The 25132-nt window shown below is 42.0% G+C and overlaps 2 protein-coding genes across 3 annotated transcripts in view; one reads left to right on the top strand and one right to left on the bottom strand.

Moving 5' to 3' along the window:
• Window positions 1-753: 753 nt before the first annotated feature.
• LOC118367411 (tumor necrosis factor) lies at window positions 754-3062 on the top strand. The gene is made up of 4 exons (XM_035750863.1): window positions 754-1150; window positions 1240-1288; window positions 1427-1486; window positions 1882-3062. The coding sequence occupies exons 1-4, from the start codon at window positions 932-934 to the stop codon at window positions 2319-2321; spliced, it is 768 nt and encodes a 255-aa protein (XP_035606756.1). The 5' UTR covers window positions 754-931; the 3' UTR covers window positions 2322-3062.
• A 1272-nt stretch (window positions 3063-4334) lies between these two features.
• The window catches only part of gabbr1a (gamma-aminobutyric acid (GABA) B receptor, 1a), a 46507-nt gene continuing 25709 nt past the window's right edge, over window positions 4335-25132 (bottom strand). For both annotated transcript variants that reach the window (XM_052494214.1, XM_052494215.1), the window contains 16 exons: window positions 24154-24324; window positions 23130-23231; window positions 22784-22849; window positions 22241-22432; window positions 21339-21584; window positions 20895-20958; window positions 19830-19907; window positions 15509-15659; window positions 14845-14977; window positions 14464-14580; window positions 12621-12728; window positions 9822-9915; window positions 9072-9199; window positions 7649-7777; window positions 7206-7349; window positions 4335-6794 (listed from right to left, as the gene is read on the bottom strand). In XM_052494214.1, coding sequence (XP_052350174.1) covers window positions 6504-6794; window positions 7206-7349; window positions 7649-7777; window positions 9072-9199; window positions 9822-9915; window positions 12621-12728; window positions 14464-14580; window positions 14845-14977; window positions 15509-15659; window positions 19830-19907; window positions 20895-20958; window positions 21339-21584; window positions 22241-22432; window positions 22784-22849; window positions 23130-23231; window positions 24154-24324 — 2214 coding nt within the window. In that variant the 3' untranslated portion in view covers window positions 4335-6503. The remainder of the gene's footprint in view (window positions 6795-7205; window positions 7350-7648; window positions 7778-9071; window positions 9200-9821; window positions 9916-12620; window positions 12729-14463; window positions 14581-14844; window positions 14978-15508; window positions 15660-19829; window positions 19908-20894; window positions 20959-21338; window positions 21585-22240; window positions 22433-22783; window positions 22850-23129; window positions 23232-24153; window positions 24325-25132) is intronic.

Raw genomic sequence — 25132 nt, 5'->3', positions numbered from 1 at the left:
ATAAAGAGAAGTCATAAAACCTGTTTGGGGGTTTGGAAAGGGTTATGTACGAAACCAGTTCTGAAACAAAAAAGAGGGATATTTACAACAGTCTTTTGTTTCTCCTGAGCCTGTCCTTGTGTAGCTTCGAATGTATTGTGATTGTGTAGCTGTAGAAGTATTCATTTTACATCCAGTTATTAACAACTTCAGTGCAGCAAGTTCTATGTAATCAATAAATATCATAATTGTTTACTATTTTAAATGTATGACTATTACCAGACAAACAGCATTACAAACAGCTGGTGAATAAGACTGAATAAAAATCACTAACTAAAGTTCAAGTCAAAAGTGGCTTTGCTACACTTTACATTAAGTAGCAAAGATACCATGGAGTTTAATGGTATTCACATGCATTGTGTAATTACACAATAAATACACATGCGACTTATTGAGAATTCCTTGTTTTATGCAAATGCAGTTTCAGTATATAGCTGAGAAGTTACTGTACATTCTGGTTACCAAATAGAAAAACTACACTGTTGCACAAGGAATTTACTTTCAAGTTGAACGTCCTGTTTTGCCTTAACCATATCCTGCAACCACACCTACCCATTGGAATCCCAGTTTGGCAGAGCTGTTCTGTGGATTTTATTTTCCTTTGAACCATAACCATCTCTCCACAGTCTGCTGCTACTCTGCTATGTCTCCACTCGCTGGGTGACATCACTGGAGTTTCCCCTTTTGTGCCAATAGCAGGCCGAGCATAAAAACCACAGGGCTTCTATCAGAAGTCCATTCTAACAAACGAGCAAAACACAGGACACCTATCAAGCTACAACTCTGTAAAAACAAAAAAAGATATTTAGGAGATATTCAAAGCAATTATTCAGTTGCTAGACATTTCCACTGCCACCAAGAGTCAAGAGTTTGAACCCGATTCAACAGAAGTATGGAGGGGTATGCGATGACACCTGAAGACATGGAGAGGGGCCTTGAAAATAGCCTTGTGGACAGTGGCCCTGTGTACAAGACAACAGTGACAGCTGTCGCTGAGAGAAAGGCCTCCAGAGGTTGGCTATGGAGGCTGTGTGGCGTTCTCTTAATAGCAGCTTTATGTGCGGCAGCAGCCCTGCTCTTTGCCTGGTGTCAGCATGGAAGACTGGCAACGGTAAGGAACTCCAATGGGGCCAACATTTACCACATTTCTGAAATGGAGAACCGTACAATCAACTAACATCCTCTTGGTTTCTCTCACAGATGCAGGACGGAATGGAGCCTCAGCTGGAGATATTCATTGGTGCAAAAGGTGATTATTTGTTTGACAGATGCCCCCTTTTCATTGAATTTCTTCTCACTGTAATTGCTTTAATTAAAGGTTACAGTTGTAGGTAACGTCATGGCTTTTGCTGGTGTTATTCGGGACTAATATTTTTCTCTCCCTCAGATACCCACAATGCATTGAAGCAGATTGCCGGCAATGCAAAAGCAGCCATCCATTTAGAGGGTGAGTGACCTATAACCTTTTGCAGCCAGCCTGGACTGTGTCTGTTGAAGGTTAAAACATGTCTAGTGGGCTAGTATGTCTTAGTGTCTTTCCATTGTAGAAGCTAGGGGATTATTTTTAAACATCCCCATTCAAAAATAAGGTTTAAGGTTTAAAACAGTGTCTAGTGGGTTAGTAAGTATTTATATTGGGGAAGCCCTGGGATTTTTTTCAAACATTTCCAATGACAAAAATGAAAGCACAACACAAGGAAGCAAGGAAGTTGGTTAATCATTAGCTTGCCTCTTGTTGCCTCCAGAGTAAATTGACAAGAGCTTTGTAAGAACAAATAGCTACCAGCTGGACCCTGGGGCCTCAAAGTTGTAACAATGGACCTTTCTTCCCTCTAATGCCAGGTGAATACAATCCTAATCTTACCACTGACACAGTGCAGTGGAGAAAGGATGACGGCCAGGCCTTTTCCCAGGGCGGGTTCAAGCTACAAGGGAACCAAATCGTCATCCCACACACTGGGCTCTTCTTCGTTTACAGCCAGGCTTCGTTTAGGGTCAAGTGCAACGGCCCGGGCGAGCGTACCACTCCTCTGAGTCACGTTATTTGGCGCTATTCGGACTCCATCGGGGTTAAGGGTAATCTACTTAGCGGGGTAAGGTCAGTTTGTCAACAAAACTACGGTAATGCTGAGTCCAGTATTGGCGAAGGCTGGTATAATGCAGTTTACCTTAGTGCGGTGTTTCAGCTGAATGAAGGGGACAAACTGTGGACTGAGACCAATCGACTGACCGACGTGGAGCCAGAGCAGGGCAAGAACTTCTTTGGTGTGTTTGCACTATGATGAGAGAGAGGCAGGCCAGAGGTGAATATTTGTTATAAAAGTTTTACGTTAAAACTCTTATTTTAGTGTTGCAATTTTATGGTAACTGAGCAATCTCAAAGGAGATAGGTCTAATCTTAATGGTTATTTTGTGAACTGAAAAAGTTTAAGAAATGATTATTGTTGGTCCATACATGATGATTGTCCGTTCTCTGTATTGTAGATTTTGCACCAAACAATATTATGACTTTGGGTTTTTTATATTAACTTACTTACTTACTTTTTTAAATACTATTTATATGAAAATACATATTAACTTTTTAAAAAAATGATATTTACTATTTATATGAAAATACATATTAACTTTAAAAAAATGATATTTACTATTTATATGAAAATACATATTAACTTAAAAAAAATGATATTTACTATTTATATGAAAATACATATTAACTTTAAAAAATGATATTTACTATTTATATGAAAATACATATTAACTTAAAAAAATGATATTTACTATTTATATGAAAATACAGTAGGCTACTGTGGAGTACTGTATCAAGTTATTTATTTTGAGTTATTTTGATTCACATCTAGCAGTAGCCTATACTAGGCCTATCAGAATACATTGCTACAATATTAAGTTATTTAATTTAATGTATTGATGTACTATGTCTATTTAAATGTGATTGTGTGTATTTTATTTGTCACCTATTCAGAGTGCTTGAATCAACTGTAATAAATTCCAAATGTTCTCAACTTTAGGAGACTCAAAGTTTGATTGTATTTAATTACGCAGTTTGGAGTGGGGCGGGGCCGGGCGGGTCTGGACATATCCAACGGTCTTATGTGGTTGAGAGTAAATAGGTTTTGACTTTAGCAGTACATTAATACTAAGGGCTCTATTCATTCTGTAAAGTTTAAGCGTTACAGACTCCGCGATAGAAATGTAAAGATCATTTCAGATTGAGCCGACATGTGCAGCGTTCACCGTGAATGCAGTCTCCACTAACGCGGGAACATTGCCTTTAAATTTCAATCACTCGGTAACGCTCAACTTCAGCGATACAGATAGAATTAAAGCCCTACATCTGTTCTTGAGCAGCTTGCACCAGAAATTGTAATACAAAGTGCATCCCCAATGATGTCAGACCAAAACAAGGGAAATTCCCTTCTTTATTTCCCGCTGTCTCAAGTGAGAGGGCACACATATGCCTTAAGCCATGTCTGGGGATTCCCCCCACTGAGCTTCCTCCTCCTCCTCCTCCTCCTCCTCCTCGAAAGCATCGTAGGTTTTCAGCCAGGTGGATGGGTGGCGGGCTGTGAACATCTGAGCTGAAATACTAGTTGTGCATGAGAAAATGTGTTTGTCCCACAAACATCCTCAGGCTGTATCACATCCGGCTGTGATTGGGAGTCCCATAGGGCGGCGCACAGGTGGCCCAGCGTCGTCTGGGTTTGGCCCGGGGTAGGCCGTTATTGTAAATAAGAATTTGTTCTTGACTGACTTTGCCTAGTTAAATAAAGGTTAAAAAAAAATGTTGTTCAAAGATGAGGTTGTCATTTACCATGACCCTTTGCAGATGGCTGTTGTGTAACATGTATGTCTGCCTTTCACTTTCAGCTCATATTACGATCTCAATCTTTGAGTTCATATTGCCTTCTGATAAGAAATGACACCAATACCCATTGGTTAAAAGGTCAATCAATTATGAAGTGAAAGCAGATTGTACGGGACTGAAATGACTGTTGATCCTGGGAGGGCTATCGTTCAATATGAATGTAGATTCTAAATTGAATAAACAACAGAATCCCTTGGGTGTCATTAACTGATGGTGACATCTAGTGGTTAAAACAGCTGTGTGTGTGACATGCTTGTCCCTTTGGACATGGTTATGATACCACATATTGTCTGTCATAAAATGCCTATTCAACCTATAATGAAGTGTTTTGTCGCATTTCAGGGTTGATGAGGGTGTTTAAATTAAATTCTGTTCCTTATTAGTCCAATTGACACAACACGATACACATACATTCAGTGAAAAACAATGGGTTTATTTAACTATGATTATCCATATATTTGAATGCATATAATCTGATATTGTATCAACATTTAAAATTGTAAATATAGTGTATACAAATATCTTCAAATCCAGTTATATACACTGCATGTGCAAAACATTAGGAACACCTGCTCTTTCCATGACATAGACTGACCAGGTGAATCCAGGTGACAGATATATGATCCCTTATTGATGTCACCTGTTAAATCCACTTCAATCAGTGTTGATGAAGGGGGGGAGAAAGGTTAAAGAAGGATTTTTAAGCCTTGAGACAACTGAGACATGGACTGTGTATGTGAGCCAGTCAGAGAGGGTGAACGGGCATGGCAAAAGACTGAAGAACCTTTGAACGTGGTATGGTAGTAGGTGCCAGGCGCACCGGTTTGAGTGTGTCAAGAACTGCAACGCTCTGGATTTTTCACCACAGTTTCCCCGTGTGTAATAAAGAATTGTCCGCCGCTCAAAGGACATCCAGCCAACTTGACACAACTGTGAGAAGCATTGGAGTCAACATGGGCCAGCATCCCTGTGGAACGCTTTCCACACCTTGTACGGCCATTTCCCGGCCAATTGAGGCTGTTCTGAGGGTAAAAAGAAAGGGGCTGCAACTCAATATTAGGAAGGTGTTCCTAATGTGTTGTACACTCAGTGTATATTCATACATGTGCAAGAGTATATTTCTCTAAATAATCTTCGGCATACATATATTACAATATTACCCAATGTCCTCCATGTACAGTTAATACATATGGACTATTTCATCCAATAACTTCCTATGGAGAAGTTGTGTATCTCACTTTCCTATACCCTGAGCAACAGTATGTCATTAGAACGGCAACAAAATCGCGACCTGAAACTTTGTTTGGAACTATAGTGCAACATGAGATCACACTATTTGGAAAAGTAACGTCTCGTACGTTACTTACCGACAAAGCTGTGTTATATCATTGCTTCATACATTTTGACAAATTGCTAAGGAATGGGATTGCACGTATATATTAACTGTCGTAGACGCATGTCAGAACCCTTTACAAAACCGTTATTCATACATATATTCTTCGTCGTCACGTTCACAGACGTGGTTGTACAAAGCTAAAATCGGGGAGGGGAAATTCGGAAGAAACGTCAAATATAAGACCAACGGTGTGGCAGGCATGTACACTCACATTTACATTTATATTCAGATTGTCTTTAAGGAAAAACAGTTATTGACCAAGAAAATTCTAAATGTCGGGAACATATCCATTCATTCCAATTGAAAACGTTCAAAAGGATGGTACATAGAAAACGGATTAGGTTACATATCACATGACACCGTTTTCTTATCAAATGGGTTTCATCTATTCAAGCGGATACAACAGCCAACATGTGATTGAATATACAAAGCTGTACTTGAATAGGTATACAGCAAAACATCCACAAAAATCTTGCTATTGTCCCAAAAGGAGGGTTTGTCCATTCCAAAACCCTCTACTGTATATGGCAATGATGTTGGTAATTCACCTTCAGTTAGGATGACTTTACACTTTGAGTTTCGATGGCGTTTTGATATGAAATCCAGTCAATTGAATCCACTGGGAACTAAATATAGGGCACAACATTGAATCCATGACATAACATATCATACATTATGTAATAACAATATTAATCAATTACCATGTGCTTCGCTATTTCAACAAACCGAAGACAAATAGGCAGAGACGGGAGTCAAAAAGGAGCAAACACACACACAGTACACAAAGTCCTCCCGGAGATCCTAGATACATCTGCGCGACAGAACGAGAAAAAAAACAGAGGGAAGGAGGAAAGAAGAGGAATGAAAAAGGGAGATCTGTCCATTTTTTGTCTCCACAAGTAGACTGAGGGTTACTCTGGGCTGTGCTTGTCTCTTATTCAATAACTCGTATTACTAGTCACAAGTGCTTCAGGTTCCCACAGTGAGATAGACTGGTGTTTCCCCAGGTGACTCGCCTCACAGCAGCCTGTAGTGAATGGAAAAGCCCTCTGTTGTCATGTGCCTCCACTCACTCTGTCAATATCAGTAGCTTGAGCTCTTTTTCCATAACAAGTGAAAGTCACAGTGCCTCCATGTGTGTTCGTTCCTCCGTGCGCTCTGGGCTCTTCTAGCACCCCACCCCCTTCACTTGTAGAGCAGGGGGATCTGGCTGTTGTGACAGTGGTTGCGACTAATCTTGCTGTCTGCCTGGTACAGGTTGGAGGAGTTGGAGAAGGAGGGGGGTAAAGAGGAGTGATTGTCCGACGCGGGGTTGGGGTAACCGGGTGGGGGCAGGAGAGACTTGGGGTCTGGCTGGGAAGAGGGCGGGGACGGGTTGCTGTGGTTCTGGTTGGTGCCGGATGAGGGCCGTCGTCGGTTGCGCAGGGCCTGCCTCTCAACCAGCTGGTTGCGGAGTTCCGATACCCTCTGCTCTTTCTGAGAGCACGGAAGAGGGAGCGGTCTTATTAATACTGGACACTCATGGGTAAAGAGGAATCCTTCATTACACATTAATTGAGCATGAATTAGACATGTATTTATAATGTATTAATCAAACCAAATGTATCTCTTCGTAAAATATAATTAAAATGAATGATTGGAAAGATTGATTGGTTGTTTGCCAGGTCAAATAATTCAGACGTATTAGATGTATTTTAATAAATGCATTTTGATATCTAAGGTATCAAAGTGAGTGTGTATTGTAGTACCTGTATGATAAAGATTGGCTGAATGATTGATTACTAGTTCCAATAATTCAGATGTATAGACGTATTAGACATATTTCAATCTAGATGTATTGTGATTCTACGTTGACAGCTAAGGTGCATCATAAAGTGTGTGCTGTACCTCCTGTATGATCTTCTGCAGCTCACGGTTCTCTCTCTCCAGCTGGCGAGACTTCTCCTCATCGTTGTTGTTGGTGGACGAGCCGGTCTTCAGCGTGTCCTGCTGCTCTGACTGCCACTCACCACGCGTAATCAGCCTGCGCATCTAGAATAGAATAGAGTTTTACTCTACACAGCCAGAGAGACAGAGACAAACCATATACTATATGTGAATTTGGAAATGTTAACATTGAAGAAAGTATTGAGACTTTGTTTCGAGTGCTGATGCAAGTGTACATTAAAACACGGCTGCTAAATGACTCAGTCCTAGGCTACGTCCCAAATGGCACCCTATTCCCTATGCAGTGCACTACTTTCGAGCAGAGCCCTGGTCCAAAGTAACGCACTATAAAGGGAATAGGGTGCCGTTTGGGACACAGCCCTGTTCTATACAGTATACTGTACCTTGGGCACGAAGAGCACCACCAGGGTGATGTAGACAGAGAACACTATGGCCAGAGCGGCAAAGGCAAAGGAAGCATCCTGCTGTGATGTGAGGATCATAGTGACGGGAGCCGTGATCATGCACAACACCTGCAGAGACGGGGGGATTGAGAGAGAGAGAGCGAGAGAGCGAGAGCGAGAGAGAGAGAGCGAGATCGAGAGAGAGAGAGAGAGAGAGAGAGAGAGAGAGAGAGAGAGAGAGAGAGACAAACAAAGAGGTAAATATCAAGAGAGAGGTGAGAGAGGAAAATAAGATCTAAAAAAGGGGTCGGCAGCTGCTTATCATTCCAACGAGGTTCCTCATATGAAAACATCATTATAAAGTCATAGTGGCCATGCTGGCACATCATCACAATATCAAGCCTTCCAAAAGCTCTCTACTTCCCGACAAGGAGGCCTTTGCAGATACAATAAATATTGACATTTTAAAGGATTCGACCTCATATGGGGCACCATTGTTGTAGGGAATTGTATCATTTATCTCTGTGTATTACACCATGAAATATACACAATTAAATCAAATGGTGAAATCAACATCTAAGCTTTCCATTTGTCCGGACCTGCAGCTGTGTTTAACGATTTCATCAAGCTATATGAATGATTGATCAATTAAATGCTCTTTCCTCTGCTTTGCAAAAAAAAAAGGTTTGTATGTACTTCATAATTGCATAACCGCCCCACAGCAAATGCGCAGTCAAAAGAAGTAAAACTGTGGGTGGTTTTCAGTCATAAGTGTTTCGGTTCCTCATTAAGCTGTTTTGAGATGGGAATCTGGGCAAGTTCTGGCAATTATGTAAATCCTTGTTCAGAGAGTACTAAAATGTTTGCACATTGTTGAGCCGAAATAGAAACCCAGCCTAAAGCTAAAGTTCTTTAAAAAATGTTGCCTGTGTAAGAGCAGTGGTTTGTTCCAGCAAAAGTCTAAATTACCAGACATTTAATGGATTTGCTCACCTGTGTGAGGGTTACCGAATGGCTATGGCTACTTGTTTGCAAAACTTCGATGTTGCAACGGTACCGTATGTTATCGCTGCTATATCAGTTAGAGTGAAGCTTAAATACCTCTACTGGTGATGATCCTTCACCGATTCAAATCTAATTCAAATGATTGTTTAAGTATAGCACAAACATTTTGCTTTAGCGCCAAAAATATGTCTTCCAAAAATACATTTATGAGCACATGCTTACCACCAGAAATAACAAGCGTATGTTAATCACTATGCACTAATAAACCATTGAACCTCATGTCCACACTGAGACAATGCCTAGCCCCTGCTACCTTTCTACCAGTAGTTCATTGTTGCTTTGAGTTCCTTCGCTCGATGGACTGCCTGAAATGTAGAGCGGAAACCAGAGCACTCCCCTTGTGATGGTTGAGACTCACAGCCACGTTGTAAATAGCCATCCCCACGGCTCGATGGTCATTGATCTTCTCCGTGGAAACAGACTTGGTCTCGTAGGCCAGAAATATCCCCAGCAACAGCAGCAGTCCCTTGTAGCCATACACTACACCTGGTGGAGAGAGAGAGAGACAAAGTAGGAGAGAGAGAGAGAATGAGAGAGATGGAAAGCGAAGACGATGGAGTGATGTTAGGCAGTTGACTGAAGGAAATGCATATTCCCCCTTTATTTCTTCTGTCCAAGTGTCCATTGTTCTTTCATTACGTCGCTCAGTGGGGTGGCAATATATTTGCATAGCACAGAGAGGGAATGCTATGGGGCAATGGCACAGTTTGTGACTCATATTAATTGAATTTGACAGTATTATGCATTCAGAAGTGCTGCCACTGTCAGGACGAGAGGCAGTATGGCAATAGTGAGAGAAAGACAAAATGAAAGGAGAAGATAAAAAACATATGAGGGAAAGATAAAGGCAGGGAATGACTGTCTTGAGTGAGTGAGAGGAGGGGAGAGGAGAGGAGTGAGAGGAATGAGAGGAGGGGAGGAAAAAGTGGGGTCAGACAAAAAAAAGAGAGAAAGCTAATGTGGGGGGCTGAGATACGATGAGTGTTTCATTTACAATGAATGGACTGGGGATTGAGGGAGTGAGAGAGTGGGACAAAAAGAGGGAACAAGGGAGTGAGAGAGAGAAGTACAGATAAGAGAGAAGAAGTAAGGAATAGAGGAGGGATACCGAGCCATGTGTTCATCTTCTCGGAAGTGCAGTGCTCCAGGAGGGGCTGAATCAGGACATCCAAGTCTCCTTTAGGGGCCTCCCTAGTGAACTTCTACTCAGAGAGAGAGGGTGGGGATGAAGTGTGTGAGAGAGAGAGAGATAGAGAGAGAGAGAGTGTGTGAGAGAGAGAGAGAGAGAGAGAGAGAGAGAGAGAGAGAGAGAGAGAGAGAGAGAGAGAGAGAGAAAGGAGAGAGAGAGAAAGTGGAAGAGAGAGAGAGAGAGAGGGAAAGTGGGAGAGAGAGAAAGAGAGAGAGAGAGAGAGAGAGAGAGAGAGAGAGAGAGAGAAGGTGGGAGAGAGAGAGAGAGAGAGAGAGAGAGAGAGAGAGAGAGAGAGAGAGAGAGAGAGAGAGAGAGAGAGAGAGAGAGAGAGAGAGAAAGTGGGAGAGAGAGAGAGAAAGTGGGAGAGAGAGAGAGAGAAAGTGGGAGAGAAAGTGGGAGAGAGAGAAAGTGGGAGAGAGAGAGAGAGAAAGTGGGAGAGCGAGAGAGAGAGAGAGAAAGTGGGAGAGAGAGAGAAAGTGAGAGAGAGAGAGAGAGAGAGAGAGAGAGAGAGAGAGAGAGAGAGAGAGAGAGAGAGAGAGAGAGAGAGAGAGAGAGAGAGAGAGAGAGAGAAAACAAAGAAACAAAGAAAGAGGGAGAGAGAGACAGGGAGAGCGACAGAGAGAGAGAGAGAGAGAGGAAGTGAAAGAGGAAGTAAGAGGGAAAGTGAGAGAGAACAGGAGACAGAGTGAACGACATTCCGTGTGATATCTGCAATTCATTCACTTTAAAACTGACAAGTAGAAAGTAAATGAACAATAAGATGGCTGACATCAAAGCAATCATCTTTTGTTGAACACTAGACATATGACAGTGCTAACATATGAAAGCTAATACCACATAGAGTACAGTGCCTTCAGAAAGTATTCACACCCCTTGACTTCTTACACATTTTGTTACAGCCTGACGAAGGCCGTGTGGCCGATACGTAAAAGCCAATTAAAGAACAGTGATACTATCAAGAGCGGTGTGCGGGTTTCTTATTTTTTCTCATGTTATTCAACTGTTACCATGCCCCTGCAAAAAACATAGCTCAGATGTGTGAGTGCCTTTCGAATAAGGAATTTTGTTGTGTTCCAGCCTGAATTTAAAATTGATTACATTTAGATTTTTGGTCACTGGCCTACACACAATACCCCATAATGTCAAAGTGAAATTATGTTTTTAGAAATGTTTACAAAATAATAAAAAATGAAAGGCTGGAATGTCTTGAGTCAATAAATATTCAACCCCCTTTTTATGGCAAGCCTAAATAAGTTCAGTAGTAAAGTTGCATGGACCCACTCTGTGTGCAATAATAGTGTTTAACATGATTTTTGAATGACTACCTCATCTCTGTACACCACACATACAATTATCTGTAAGGTCCCTCAGTCGAGCAGTGAATTTCAAACACAGATTCAACCACAAAGACCAGGGAGGTTTTCCAATGCCTCGCAAAGAAGCCTTTTTCGTAAATGGGTCAAAATGAAAAAAAAGCAGACATTGAATATCCCTTTTGAGAATGGTGAAGTTATTAACTTACAGTTTGGATGGTGTATCACTACACCGAGTTGCCAGAGAGGAAGGAAACCGCTCAGGGATTTCACCATAAGACCAATGATGACTTTAAAGCAGTTACAGTTTAATGGCTGGGATAGGAGAAAACTGAGGATGGATCAACAATTATTACACCACCATTTTCATTTAACCATCATTTAACTAGGCAAGTCAGTTAAGAACAAATACTTATTTACAATGACGGCCTAGGAACAGTGTGCCTTGTTCAGGGGCAGAACGACAGGTTTTTACCTTGTCACCTCGGGGACTTGATCCGACAACCTTTCGGTTACTGGCCCAACGCTCTAACCACTAGGCTACCTTCCACCCCAATACTAACCTAATTGATGGAGTGAAAAGAAGGAAGCCTGTACAGAATAAAAAGTATTCCAAAATATACATACTGTTTGCAACAAGACACTTAAAGTAATACTGAAAAAAATGTGGCAAAGCAATTATATTTTTTTGACCTGAATACAAAGTGTTCTGTTTAGAGCAAATTCAATACAACACATTACTGAATACCACTCTCCATATTTTCAAGCTTAATGGTGGCTGAATCATGTTATGGGTATGCTTGTAATCATTAAGGACTGGGAGTTTTTCATAATAAAAAAAGAAATGGAGCTTAGCACAGGCAAAATCCTAGAGGAAAATCTGTTTCGGTCTTTTTGTCCACCAGACACTGGGAGATGAATTCATCTTTCAGCAGGACAATAACCCAAAACACAAGGCCAACTCTATACTGGAGTTGCTTACCAAGAAGACAGTGAATGTTCCTGAGTGGACAAGTTAAATCTGCTTGAAAATCTATGGCGAGACCTGAAAATAGATGTCTAACAATGATCAGCAACCAATTTGACAGAGTTGAAGAATTTTGAAAGAATAATGTAGCACAATCCAGGTGTGGAAAGCTCTTAGAGACGTACTCACAAAGACTCACAGTTGTAAACGCTGCCAAAGGTGCTTCTACCAAGTACTGACTCAGGAGTGTGAATACTTATGTAAATGTTATATTTCTGTATAAAATCCAAACATTTGCAGAAAAATCTAAAAACATGTTTTCATTTTTGTCATTTTGGGGTATTGACAACAAAAAAATATATTTTGAATCCCGTCTGTAACACAACAACATTAGGAAAAAGGTCCAGGAGTGTGACCGATGTAACAGTGTCATTGTACCTCTACTGTGATGTGTAATGGATCCACAATCTGCCAAATCATGAGTGACAGGACGTCTATGGCTAGTAACACTCCAACTGTTGCATAGAGTTTCCATGGCTCCAGGTGCTGCAGGGATACAGGAGAACCAATCACAATCCAAGGACCAAGGGTAGGTAATGCAGTGAGTCCACAAGCATCCAGTAGATAAAATGCCAACAGAGTACAGTATTGTATACGTGTATCAGGCACAGAATACATCAGTTATCAGAGCTGATTCAGAGAGATTCATATGTCAATGGGCTCCCCTGGTTAAATAAATGAATCACACATAAATTAACTGGCATTTAGACGATAACGTTGACATTTTCTATATGTAAATTGAGGAGTTACTAGGCAGTGGATGCAAAATGCACAACAGTGGTTTTTGAATGAGTAACATATCAAGAAGAAATGGGGTCCAACAATGATGTATGCAATATAAACAGCATGCTTCTTCATTTCCCATAACTTCATTCTGGCTTGCTTCTAGCCCTGCAACCGTTCACCCCAGACATAACCAAACCGTATCGCATAGACCTTGTCACCTCTTCTCTTCAGGTGCATGAAATGATTTGACTTGCCTTCACTAGTCTTGCCATATTCTGACTTGGATTTTTTTTAAAGTACTTTCACAGAGCTCTTTGGCAAATTGCCCTTGCATAGCCATTAAAGAGAGTTGAAAGTCAACCTGATTCGTCTTGCATTGGCTCAACTAATAAAGCCCTCGAAGGTTGGATTTCCACTTAGCACTTTAATATTCATACATATTCATAAATGCTCCATAAATGGCTTTATCTCTCATTCTTCTGATTAGGACTTAGAAGAATTCCCACAACACATCACACACACGCAGTGTTTTCCCAGCTTCAGGACACACTATCTTAGAGAGGACACACACACAGTGTTTTCCCAGCTTCAGGACACACTATCTTAGAGAGGACACACACATGCATACGTAATCAAGTTGATAGTGTGCACATCACGGGTATGAGTGTGTGTGTAGTTATCTTTCTGTATGTGTGTGAGTGAGTGAGTGAGTGAGTGAGTGAGTGAGTGTGTACGTGTGTCTGTGTGACTCCCGTCTCTGTCTCTACTGTACTCTACTGTACTCTATTCTACTCTACTGTATTGTACTGTACTCTACTGTATTCTATTCTACTCTACTGTACTCTACTGCACTCTACTGTTTTATATTCTACTCTACTGTACTCTACTGTATTCTATTCTACTCTCCTCTATTCTACTCTACTCTACTGTACTCTACTGTACTCTACTGTACTCTATTCTACTCTGCTCTACTGTACATTACTTTATTCTATTGTACTCTACTCTAAGGTACTCTACTGTACTCTATTCTACTCTATTCTACTCTAATGTACTCTATTCTACTCTGCTCTACTGTACTCTACTCTACTGTACTCTATTCTACTCTGCTCTACTGTACTTTACTTTATTCTATTGTACTCTACTCTAAGGTACTCTACTGTACTCTATTCTACTCTAATGTACTCTATTCTACTCTGCTCTACTGTACTCTACTCTACTGTACTCTATTCTAATCTATTCTACTCTAATGTACTCTATTCTACTCTGCTCTACTGTACTCTACTCTACTGTACTCTACTGTATTCTACTGCAGTATATCCCAGAGTAGAGAATATACAGAGGTACTTTAACATGCAGAGCAAAGCACATCTCCCAGAGGCTTATGTAACCTTACTCTAAAGTTGAAGGGGATTGTTTATCTGCCAGCACCACACATTCAGTACTGTAGACTCTGGAGCTTCCCTGTTCCCTCCTCTGGCCCTCTTAAAAGGCTTACCTTCCTCTTCTCCTTCTTCTCCTCCTTCTTTGTGAAGAGATTGTGTACCCACCAAATCTTGGTGAACATGCTGCCATAGGCCAGACTGAAGCCCAGGCCGAGCAGCCACAGACGGAACTAGACAGAGGGGGAAAGAGAGAGATTTTGATGATTCAATATTTGTACTTTTTTGGCAATACAAATGCTATTTTTATTATGCCAATAAAGCAAAATTGTATTGATAATGAGAGGAGAGAGAGAGAGAGAAGGAGAGAGCTAAGGAATATGAGAAATAGAGAGAGGCAGAGAGAGAAAGAATTTCTCCTTGACAAGCCATCGCAGCACATCCCTCTACTCTAGCACCAGAAGAACAACCCATTCCCACGGCTTTAGCTGTGTTACCTGACAGACCACAGGGAACTGGGACCTGTGGATGTGGTGTCCGTCGATCCCCAGGGGAAACACAGCAGCCAGGGCCATCATACAACCCACTGCCGTCATGTTGTTCAGGTAGGGCTGGGAGTTCTGGATGTACCTGGCACAACACACACAAAGAGGGTATGAAGAAAGACCAGAGAATATAGACAAAAACCCACACCTGCACTGTTTCACATGCACTGTTTCACGTGCACTGTTTCACGTGCACAGTTTCACGTGCACTGTCCGCAACACTTTACAGCATCAAGATAATGTCATAGACATGACATCGTCTGTCACTGAATGTAAAGTGATGAGGCATTTTGCATGGATTGGAGACAGTTACGCCAAGTGTGATGACATATGTCCACATAAACGTGTATGTGACTTGCTCACAGCCATCTGGAGACCTACAAGCAGGACCCACCAGGAGGACAATCATACTCGACCCAGCGGGATTGCCATTGAAGTTGTTGATGAATTGCTTGCTGTAGCCAGTGTTTTTTTTTTTTATATATATATTTTTGAATTGAACTTTTATTTAACTATATATTTTTTATATATATTAACTAGGCAAGTCAGTTAAGAACAAATTCTTATCTACAATGACGGTGTTGCTTAAATGTGCAAGATGAAGTTCTAATCTCACCGCACGTTGCTGTTGTAGATGTTGAAGGTCAGACAGACGATGCCCAGCAGGATGCCCAGACCAGCGAAGACAGACACAGCAGCAAACAGCTTCTGAGAGAGGTACCTAAACTCCTCAATGACTATTGTCGAGTCAGCCGGGGGCCCGGCACCTGAACAGAGAGAGAGCGAGAGAAAGAGAGAGAGGGAGAGAGACAGAGAGAAATAAAGAGAGAGAGAGAGAGCGAGAGAGAAAGAGAGAGAGGGAGAGAGACAGAGAGAAATAAAGGCAGAGAGAGAGCAAGAGAGAGAGAGAGAGAGAGGCAGGACAGAGGTTAGTCCATCCATGCCTTAAAGAGACAGAGAGTTCTAAGGGCAGATTATGCCTGTCTACAGTGCTGTACTTGATGTCACTCAGAACAGAACTGGGCAAAAGGACAATTATGTTTTGAATTAAGATCAAAATCCGAATTTGAAAATCAGGGAGTGCACTAGGCTCAGTAACCTCTACAGATACTAACCCAAAGGATCAAATGAAATTGGCACAATCAATTTACACAGTAACCAGTATACATGATTGTGTTGCGCTCACTGATTTAATTCAATGACCAACAAGGTACAGACATTGAGAATAAAGGAGGATAGATGTGGAAATCAGGACATGTTCACCCTAATTATCTCAAAACATGTGCATAACTAAAAAGTAACCAAAAAAATAGCCATTGGTTCTTTCAAGGTTGGAGATGGTTGAAAGTGCAGCTGACTGATTTGATCTGTCTCCGATTTCTCTCCTGTCTGTCTAATCCAGCCCTGACTGCAGATCCTGACAGCTGCTCAGAGTGTGGGTGTCACTGTGTCCTTACGTAAGGGTGATGACAGTGACATAGACTTGTGTCAGTGTGTGGGGACGTGTCCATGTCAGGAAGAGGGTGACACAGTGTCGAGCCCCAGGGGTGTCACAATACCAGGGCGCACACATTTGTTTTGGCGGTTTCAGCGATATCACACCACTGACTTGCCTGAAGTGACGTCTGAGACATGCTATCTGAGAACAGAGTGACGACTGTTTGAAGATGTGTTTTTCTGTGCATTGAAGAGCGAACGAGCATTGTCCTGTCAGCTGAAGTGTTTGCACTGTTTAAACCTTCCTCCGTCCTTGATCAAGGAATCAGGACAGGGTGTTGCCATGGAGACCAAGCTCTGTAATGGTTGCCACGGCGATTAGGAAGACAGTTGAGCTAAAGTGGTTGTTAGGGGCGACAGTGAAGAGAGCGAGAAAGTGAGGGAGGAATTCGACAAGGGGTAAACAAGAATGGAGAACAGGAGGGTTAAGACAATAATCACCTCCACAGCAGACCCAACTTGCCTCTGCCACTGTTCATTTTAAAAAATATATATATTTTACCTTTATTTAACTAGGCAAGTCAGTTAAGAACAGATTCTTATTTTCAATGACGGCCTAGGAACAGTGGGTTAACTGCCTTGTTCAGGAGCAGAGAAACAGATTTTTAACTTGTCAGCTCGGGGATTTCCTTGTCAGCTCGGGGATTTTATCTTCAAACCTTTCGGTTACTAGTCCAACGCTCTAACATCACAAAAAACTAAACTCACTTTCGTTACCTGCAGAACAAACTAAACTCACCTTCATTACCTCTAGAACAAACTAAACTCACCTCTGTTAACTCTAGAACAAACTAAACTCACCTTCGTTACCTATAGAACAAACTAAACTCACCTTTGTTAACTCTAGAACAAACTAAACTCACCTCTGTTAACTCTAGAACAAACTAAACTCACCTCTGTTAACTCTAGAACAAACTAAACTCACCTTCGTTACCTATAGAACAAACTAAACTCACCTTTGTTAACTCTAGAACAAACTAAACTCACCTCTGTTAACTCTAGAACAAACTAAACTCACCTCTGTTAACTCTAGAACAAACTAAACTCACCTTCATTACCTCTAGAACAAACTAAACTCACCTCTGTTAACTCTAGAACAAACTAAACTCACCTCTGTTAAGTTAACTCTAGAACAAACTAAACTCACCTCTGTTAACTCTAGAACAAACTAAACTCACCTCTGTTAACTCTAGAACAAACTAAACTCACCTCTGTTAACTCTAGAACAAACTAAACTCACCTCTGTTAACTCTAGAACAAAGTAAACTCCCCTTCGTTACCTATATAACAAACTAAACTGACCTAGGTTAACTCTAGAACAAACTAAACTCACATTCATTACCTCTAGAACAAACTAAACTCACATTCGTCACCTCTAGAACAAACTAAACTCACCTCTGTTAACTCTAGAACAAACTAAACTCACCTCTGTTAACTCTAGAACAAACTAAACTCACCTCTGTTAACTCTAGAACAAAGTAAACTCCCCTTCGTTACCTATAGAACAAACTAAACTGACCTAGGTTAACTCTAGAACAAACTAAACTCACATTCATTACCTCTAGAACAAAGTAAACTCACCTTCGTTACCTATAGAACAAACTAAACTGACCTAGGTTAACTCTAGAACAAACTAAACTCACATTCATTACCTCTAGAACAAACTAAACTCACATTCGTCACCTCTAGAACAAACTAAACTCACCCTCATTACCTGTAGAACAAACTAAACTCACATTCATTACCTCTAGAACAAACTAAACTCACATTCATTACCTCTAGAACAAACTAAACTCACCTCTGTTAACTCTAGAACAAACTAAACTCAAATCCGTCATGTCTTTAGCAAAAAACTATACTCTGTCACCTCTATAACAAACTAACCTCGTACCTCTCCCACTGGTTACAGATGTCAGTTCAATGTGTAGTTTTCATTTACATTTGATTGAGTCGTCAACTAACGTGAATTCAACATGGATTTAATCACCATTGGATTTAGGTTAAAAGTTGGGTGAAAAAACGTTGATTACTTTTTGATTCAACGTCATTTTTGATGTTGTTGTTGAAATGACGTGGAAAATGACATGGCAACCAGTTTTGCCCATTGGGCTGTGACTCTCCAGTAAACTAGACACACCTCTGTTACCATATAAAAAAAGCTGCTATTTAAAATCTAAAAGGGTTCTTTGGCTGTTCGCAGAGGGTTCTACATGGAACCCAAAATGGTTGAAACCAAAAAGGGTTTTACATGGAACCTAAATGGGTTCTACGATAAAGACAGCTGAAGAACTCTTTGGCACCCTTTTTCTAAGCGTGTGCAGGGCAACGAAACTTAACACTGTCACCTCTATCACTGTCACCTCTAAATCTCTATCACTGTCACCTCTAAACCTCTATCACTGTCACCTCTAAACCTCTATCACTGTCACCTCTAGCAAAATAACCTTTATCACTCTCCAGAAAACTAGACTCCACTCCATCACCTCTATAACAAACTAACCTTTATCACTCTCCAGAAAACTAGACTCCACTCCATCACCTCTATAACAAACAAACCTCTATCACTCTCCAGAAAACTAGACTCCACTCCATCACCTCTGGAACAAACAAACCTCTATCACTCTCCAGAAAACTAGACTCCACTCCATCACCTCTATAACAAACAAACAAACCTCTATCACTCTCCAGAAAACTAGACTCCACTCCATCACCTCTGGAACAAACCATCCTCACCTCTGTAAACCTACATCACACCAAGCTCACTCCTGTCACACTACAGAACAGTAAGACCACCAAACTCAGGCCTACAGAGAGTCATCTCTGATTGGATCCATTGGCCCTGCTCCCCTCGGAGGCTAAGCTAAACCTCGGCAACAAATCGTTTCATTAAAAGTCTACAACGGTGCCCTCTCTCTGGCCTTCCAGAACGCACGATTGACTAGGTGGTGCAGTAATTCTAAGCCCAGGCACAAGTGTGTCACCTCTCAAGGGAGGGCTGGGCCAGTAAACAACTGAACTACAACATTTGTCTTGGTGTGGCTGAAGCAAATCAACAGTAATAGAATTTCTCTGCAGGCTGTGTTGGATGCTTAACTTTCCCAAAGTGAAGAAGTGTGGGTGGGGTCAGGCTTTCCTGACTGCCATTGTCTGGCCACTGAGCTGTGGGTGTAAACTAATTCTGGGTGAAGGAGGATGAGGGCCCAAATGATTGCTTTTAAAGCCAGAAGTGGTGATTTGTCTAACATGGAAAGGAAGGATGGAGGCAGCGCGGGTTTAGAGAAAGAGAAGGCGTAACAGTAGGTCTAATGTGAGGGGAACGAGATAGATAGTTACATAGATGACTCACCGTGAGACAGTCACACACACACCCACCCACCTACACACAGAGAGAGACATACACAGGAAGCCTGACAAAGACAATGTAATCAACTCTGCCGCACCTATCCACACATCGTTGCCGAACCAGGAGAGATTCTTCTGAGAGCTGTCGTAGTATCCAATCTTCTTGTAACTGCCTCCTACACAGCGAGATGGAGAGAAAGGGTCCAATTAATATCTTCTAAAATCATCTTCGTTTCCTGCCTACATAATATCTTCTAAAATCATCTTCGTTTCCTGCCTACATAATATCTTCTAAAATCATCTTCGTTTCCTGCCTACATAATATCTTCTAAAATCATCTTTGTTTCCTGCCTACATAATATCCTTGGGTTATGATGGGTTCAAACGACAACAAACAATAGAACACTTATAAAATGAACGACAGGACAAAACATCATTATGAAAAGAAGGCTACGGAAGTGCGGGGCAGAACATTTCAAATCCACAAATAGAGAGGAAGAGAAAAGAGGGAAATTGGAACGAAGAGAGAGAGAGAGAGAGAGAGAGGCGATACAGAGAGAGGGACCGATACAGACCTACAACAGGGAAAGAAAGACAGAGGGAGAGAACGAGTACGTGGCATCCTGAACCATGAATACTGATTGGAATAGAATAATTCACAAATTCAAGTCAAGGCTTTCAATGTATTAACCAAATTAGCCGACCCCGTCACTAGCACTGCGGCACACAAAATGCTACCCAGTGCAGGGCTACAACATTTGGATTATCTTTTTTTTTTATCCATTAGGGGTCCAAAAAGAACAAAGGTACAAAATAATCCGCCACTTTAGCTTTGATCCAATTAGACGGAAGACTTGACTCAACACATTTATAAACCAGCACATTTTGCACATGCAATTGTAGGACAATGAAACAAACTGCACAGCAATCGGCCCTAAAAATGCTTGGCTCTCAAATAAACACGAGTGAGAACGAGGGGGGAAGAAAGGAAAAGCGTCAGCAGACAGCCTTGATCTTGACGAATGACTGGACTGACTGACAACCAGTCGCACAGCAATAAAAAATGCCTATGTTGTTTGTTGTCGTTGTTTTTTTTACTACTGTAGAATGTCCAGAACAAGGAAAGGCTGAAATGTGCTTGGAATGGTGATAGATGACTTTACCTTGCAGTTGCTCAATAAGGGTCATCGCCATCCTGGAACCCTGGGCATCAAACACCACATGACCCTGAAGGAGAAAAAAAACAGAAAAGTGCTACATCAAGTCAGAAATCTACTGTCGTCCATGTTGACTTATTGAATGAGGCAATGCATAGATTACACGTGTAATTTACTGTGCAGTGTTCTTCAATCCTGTCCTGGGACAAATAGGGTATGCAGGCTTTTGCTCCAACCCAACACACCATATTCAACTAACCAAGGGCTTGATGATAAGTATAGTAGTTGAATCAGGTGTGTTAACCCTCCAACCAGGGTTGGACTACCTGGACTTGTATAATAAGAAACACTCATTTGCGTTTTCCATTGCAAAAGGTTTTCAAACATTTTGTGCCCTAATGAACATGGCCCTAGTATATTCTACTGGAGGACCCATCCTCCTGTACTCACAGACACGCCTTCAAATGAGCTGGTGTTGAGGGCGCGGTAGATCTCTGCTGTGATGTCATGGTTGTTATAGTTGAAGTCTTCCAGCCTGCGACCTTTGGCCTTCAGAGGGGCCACAGTCTTGTTGAGGGCCAGGGCCAGGGCCCAGACAGCGTCGTAGGCCAGAGGGGCCTCCTGGAAGCCCCCCGTCTCTTCCGGATTCTTACCCCCCAGCCGGTTCATCAACGCCCCCAGGAACTCCTGAGAGGTCTGATTGGACCAGACATAGGGAAGGGGAGGAGTTGATTGAGTTAATTGAGGGTCACCATTCGTGTGGCTTTCAATCTGAACTATTGTCCATCAAACTCATTAGTATGACATTTATATAATTCAAATCACTATATTAGTTGCATTAGGGTCAACGTAGATTTAGGCAATACTGGAGCCTCAAGCACTGTGTAATGTTTACGTATTACTAGCCTTTGAACTCAAAAAGTAGTGTACTTAGCTCTGGGCCAAGAGAGCTTTTACGCCAGCTTTTTGGGGCTAACCAATCACAGAATTCCATTGTCACCTAAGTTGAATATTTACTAGGGATAGCCCTGGGTCAGGGACATTTATTTCATATACATTTCTAAATATGTGTCTCTGCCCTGGGCTAAGAACATGCGGTGTGGAAAAGCCTAAAGGGCCCCTAGAGTGTACTATTGCGGAAGCATATCAAGCCTCCGCTCTGCAGGTAGAGGAAGGTATATGAAACTAATCAACAGCTAAGCTGGCAGCGTGTGAAATTGAAAGGACGACATGACCAGATGGAGAACACATGTTGCTCACCAGGTTGGAATACGGATCATAATCAATAACATTACATGGACTTGGGGGACCTGATCCTGGATCAGTATGAGATCCGGCCCAGATGTTCTCACCAGGTTTGAGGCTCCGCGGACTGTCTCGGGGTTGAGCATGACGATCTCCGTGGTAACGTGGCCCTCCACCGCCTCTGTCATGTTCTCGATGGTGCAGTTGATGGACGGGTCTTTGATCTTGAACCAGTTATCAGCATACCAGCCAATCAGAAACCAGACATATTTCTTCCCATACAGTTTCTCCTTAAATACCTGGAGGACAGAGGGAGAGAGTTGGAGGAAGAGAGAGAGAGGGGGGAGAGAAAGTGAAAGAGAGATAAAATAGGAAAAAAGAGAAGGGCAGAGAGAGAGAGAGAGAGAAACATTTGGAAAATAGACAGAAAAGAAGAAGATGAAACACTTAATTGTCTGTTAAATAATTCTTAATTACACAGAAATATTCTTTGCTTCTCAAGGCTACATCATCACCACAGTACAAATGAGAATTCATTAAATAAAAATGGTAATTTGTTCAGATAGAGGTTCAAGATACAATAGAGGTCAATAGCTATAAATAGCTCGATGATTTAATAGCCTGATGATTTAAAGATTTAAAACACTCACCTCGCAAAACACTTTCCTGGCTTCCGTCTCATAGAAGAGCCCCACGATTATTCTGGCATCCTGACGCTATTCAATGACAGCAAGCACAATGATTTAAGCCGTCATAATGAAAATACATTCACATAGCCCAATAATAATGATACAAGCCTTTACACTTTGACTATTCCAATTCTATGGTACAACTCTGCTAGCTAGCTATCGCGGCACTTCACAGGCTGGCAGTAGGCTGTGCTAATTAGCCTCCTGCATTCATTTCCTGTATTAAATCACCTCACTTCGCTAACAGGCGCAACTGTGAGCAGGGGAGAGCAGCAGCAGCCCCCCATTGAATATTTCATCAAAGCACCTTGAGGTTCTTGACAGCGACAGCCGGGTCGGTGAGGAAGCTCTGTCTCACACTGATCTCAATCCCAGCCTCCTTCACCCTCTGCTCCAGATCATCCAGAGTCTATATGAGAGAAGAAGAGAAGGGGTAGATAGAAACAGAGAAGGAAGAGAGCACAGAGAAGGAAAGACAAACGAGAGAAGGGATGGGGGAAGATAGAAAGAGAGAAGGGAGGGGTAGAGATTGAAAGAAAGATGGAAGGGGTGAGAAAAGGAGAGAGGAAAGGCACAAGAAATGTGAGTGTCAAATAGGAAAGAGATAAGAAAGGACAGTGGGAGAGAAGGAGAAAGATCATTTGAGAGAGAGAGAGAGAGAGAGAGAGGGAGAGAGAGAGAGACAGGGAGAGAGAGAGAGAGAGAGAGAGAGAGAGAGAGAGAGAGAGAGAGAGAGAGAGAGAGAGAGAGAGAGAGAGAGAGAGAGAGAGAGAGAGAGAGAGAGAGAGAGAGAGAGAGAGAGAGAGAGAGAGAGAGAGAGAGAGAGAGAGAGAGAGAGAGAGAGAGAGAGAGAGAGAGAGGTGGGAAAAGAGAGAAAAAGAGAGGCAGAAAGAAGGGGAGAAGATAAAGAGGAATAGACATAGGGAAAGAGAGAGGAAAGAGGAGAGATAGAGAAAAGTAAAGATCAAGGAAGAGGGAGATCATTAACTTCCGTTAGAGGATAGAACCCAAGAGTCACATTATCCACCCGGATGCTCAGAGAGATGTATCGCCTGATCAATATTTCTCACCACCAATATTCCAACAAATTACTTCAGAAATCCACAATCAATCATGGGATTGAATACTTAAAAGACTATTATACCACATATAAGTCACAAGTACGTACACACCCACTCCCACACACTCATTTGCTCATTAAGATGTGGGAGAGTCACTGAAGAGGGGGCTGTGTAAGAAAGGGAGACAGAGAGATACAGAGACAGAGCGATAGAAAGAGAGCGAGAGAAAGAGCCATAGAGAGAAGAGATAGACGGAGAGAGTGTACTGACCGAAGTGAAGACCTCTGTGGTCTGCTGGATGGTAGCGATCTTTGTCCACTTCCACTTCTGGAAGAGGCGTACCCTGGTGGGGTTGTGGAGGGTGGCCGAGGGGTGGGTGCGGAAGAAGGTGGGGAAACGGTTCCTGTTGGACAAGGCTGGAGAGCTGGAGCCATAGGACAACTGAGAAAGAGCGCAAGGGAGATAGGGAGGGAGATAAACATGTATTTTCTTAAATTCTACAACTATCAAAACACTACACAGCCAGGCAATATACAGCATTAATGTATTCCGTACCAATGCAACTTATTGCACTGATTTCAGTTGAATTAAGAGGCGAAGGGGGTCTCATGTTCTACATCTATCATGACTTTGGTTTCGGTGTTCAGAGCATCGGCACCCTGACATCAGGGAATGAGAGAAGAAGAAGGCCTGATGATAAACATCAAACATTATGTACAATATCGAGTCCCAGCGTTAACAAATCTCCTGGTGTATTTAGACATAGTGGAGCCATCAATACATGGACAGCAGACAATACAGCTAGTGACATGTAGAGTAGAATAGAGTTTGCCAGCTCACAATTGGGTGCAGTCAGGGGATGATACGTAGAATGTATGCACACATGGACTGTAAGTCGCTTTGGATAAACAGCGTCTGCTAAATGGCATATATATATGATGGTATCAGCCTGTGGAAAACAGCTCCAACATCAGGGGTGACACACACACACACACACACACACACACACACACACACACACACACACACACACACACACACACACACACACACACACACACACACACACACACACACACACACACACACACACACATGGGAGAATGAAATAGAAGGAAATGGAGCAAAGCGGCGGGGCACAGAGAGGCTCATAAAACACCACTTTGCAGGAAGCAGAAGAGAAGTACTACCATGTGCTTTTTGTTCACGACCTGAAACAAACACTAGCCTCAAAATGAGTTGGTTCAGG

The sequence above is a fragment of the Oncorhynchus keta genome, chromosome 34 (assembly GCF_023373465.1).
Source record: "Oncorhynchus keta strain PuntledgeMale-10-30-2019 chromosome 34, Oket_V2, whole genome shotgun sequence".
Taxonomy (NCBI): domain Eukaryota; kingdom Metazoa; phylum Chordata; class Actinopteri; order Salmoniformes; family Salmonidae; genus Oncorhynchus; species Oncorhynchus keta.
This window is presented reverse-complemented; position numbering and strand designations above follow the sequence as displayed.

Bases quoted from the DNA above. Each gene is read 5' to 3' on its own strand.
- LOC118367411 (XM_035750863.1), top strand. From the start codon at position 932: ATGGAGGGGTATGCGATGACACCTGAAGACATGGAGAGGGGCCTTGAA. The intron at 1,151-1,239 runs GTAAGGAACTCC...TTTCTCTCACAG, and splicing joins AGCATGGAAGACTGGCAACG to ATGCAGGACGGAATGGAGCC. The intron at 1,487-1,881 runs GTGAGTGACCTA...CTCTAATGCCAG, and splicing joins AGCAGCCATCCATTTAGAGG to GTGAATACAATCCTAATCTT.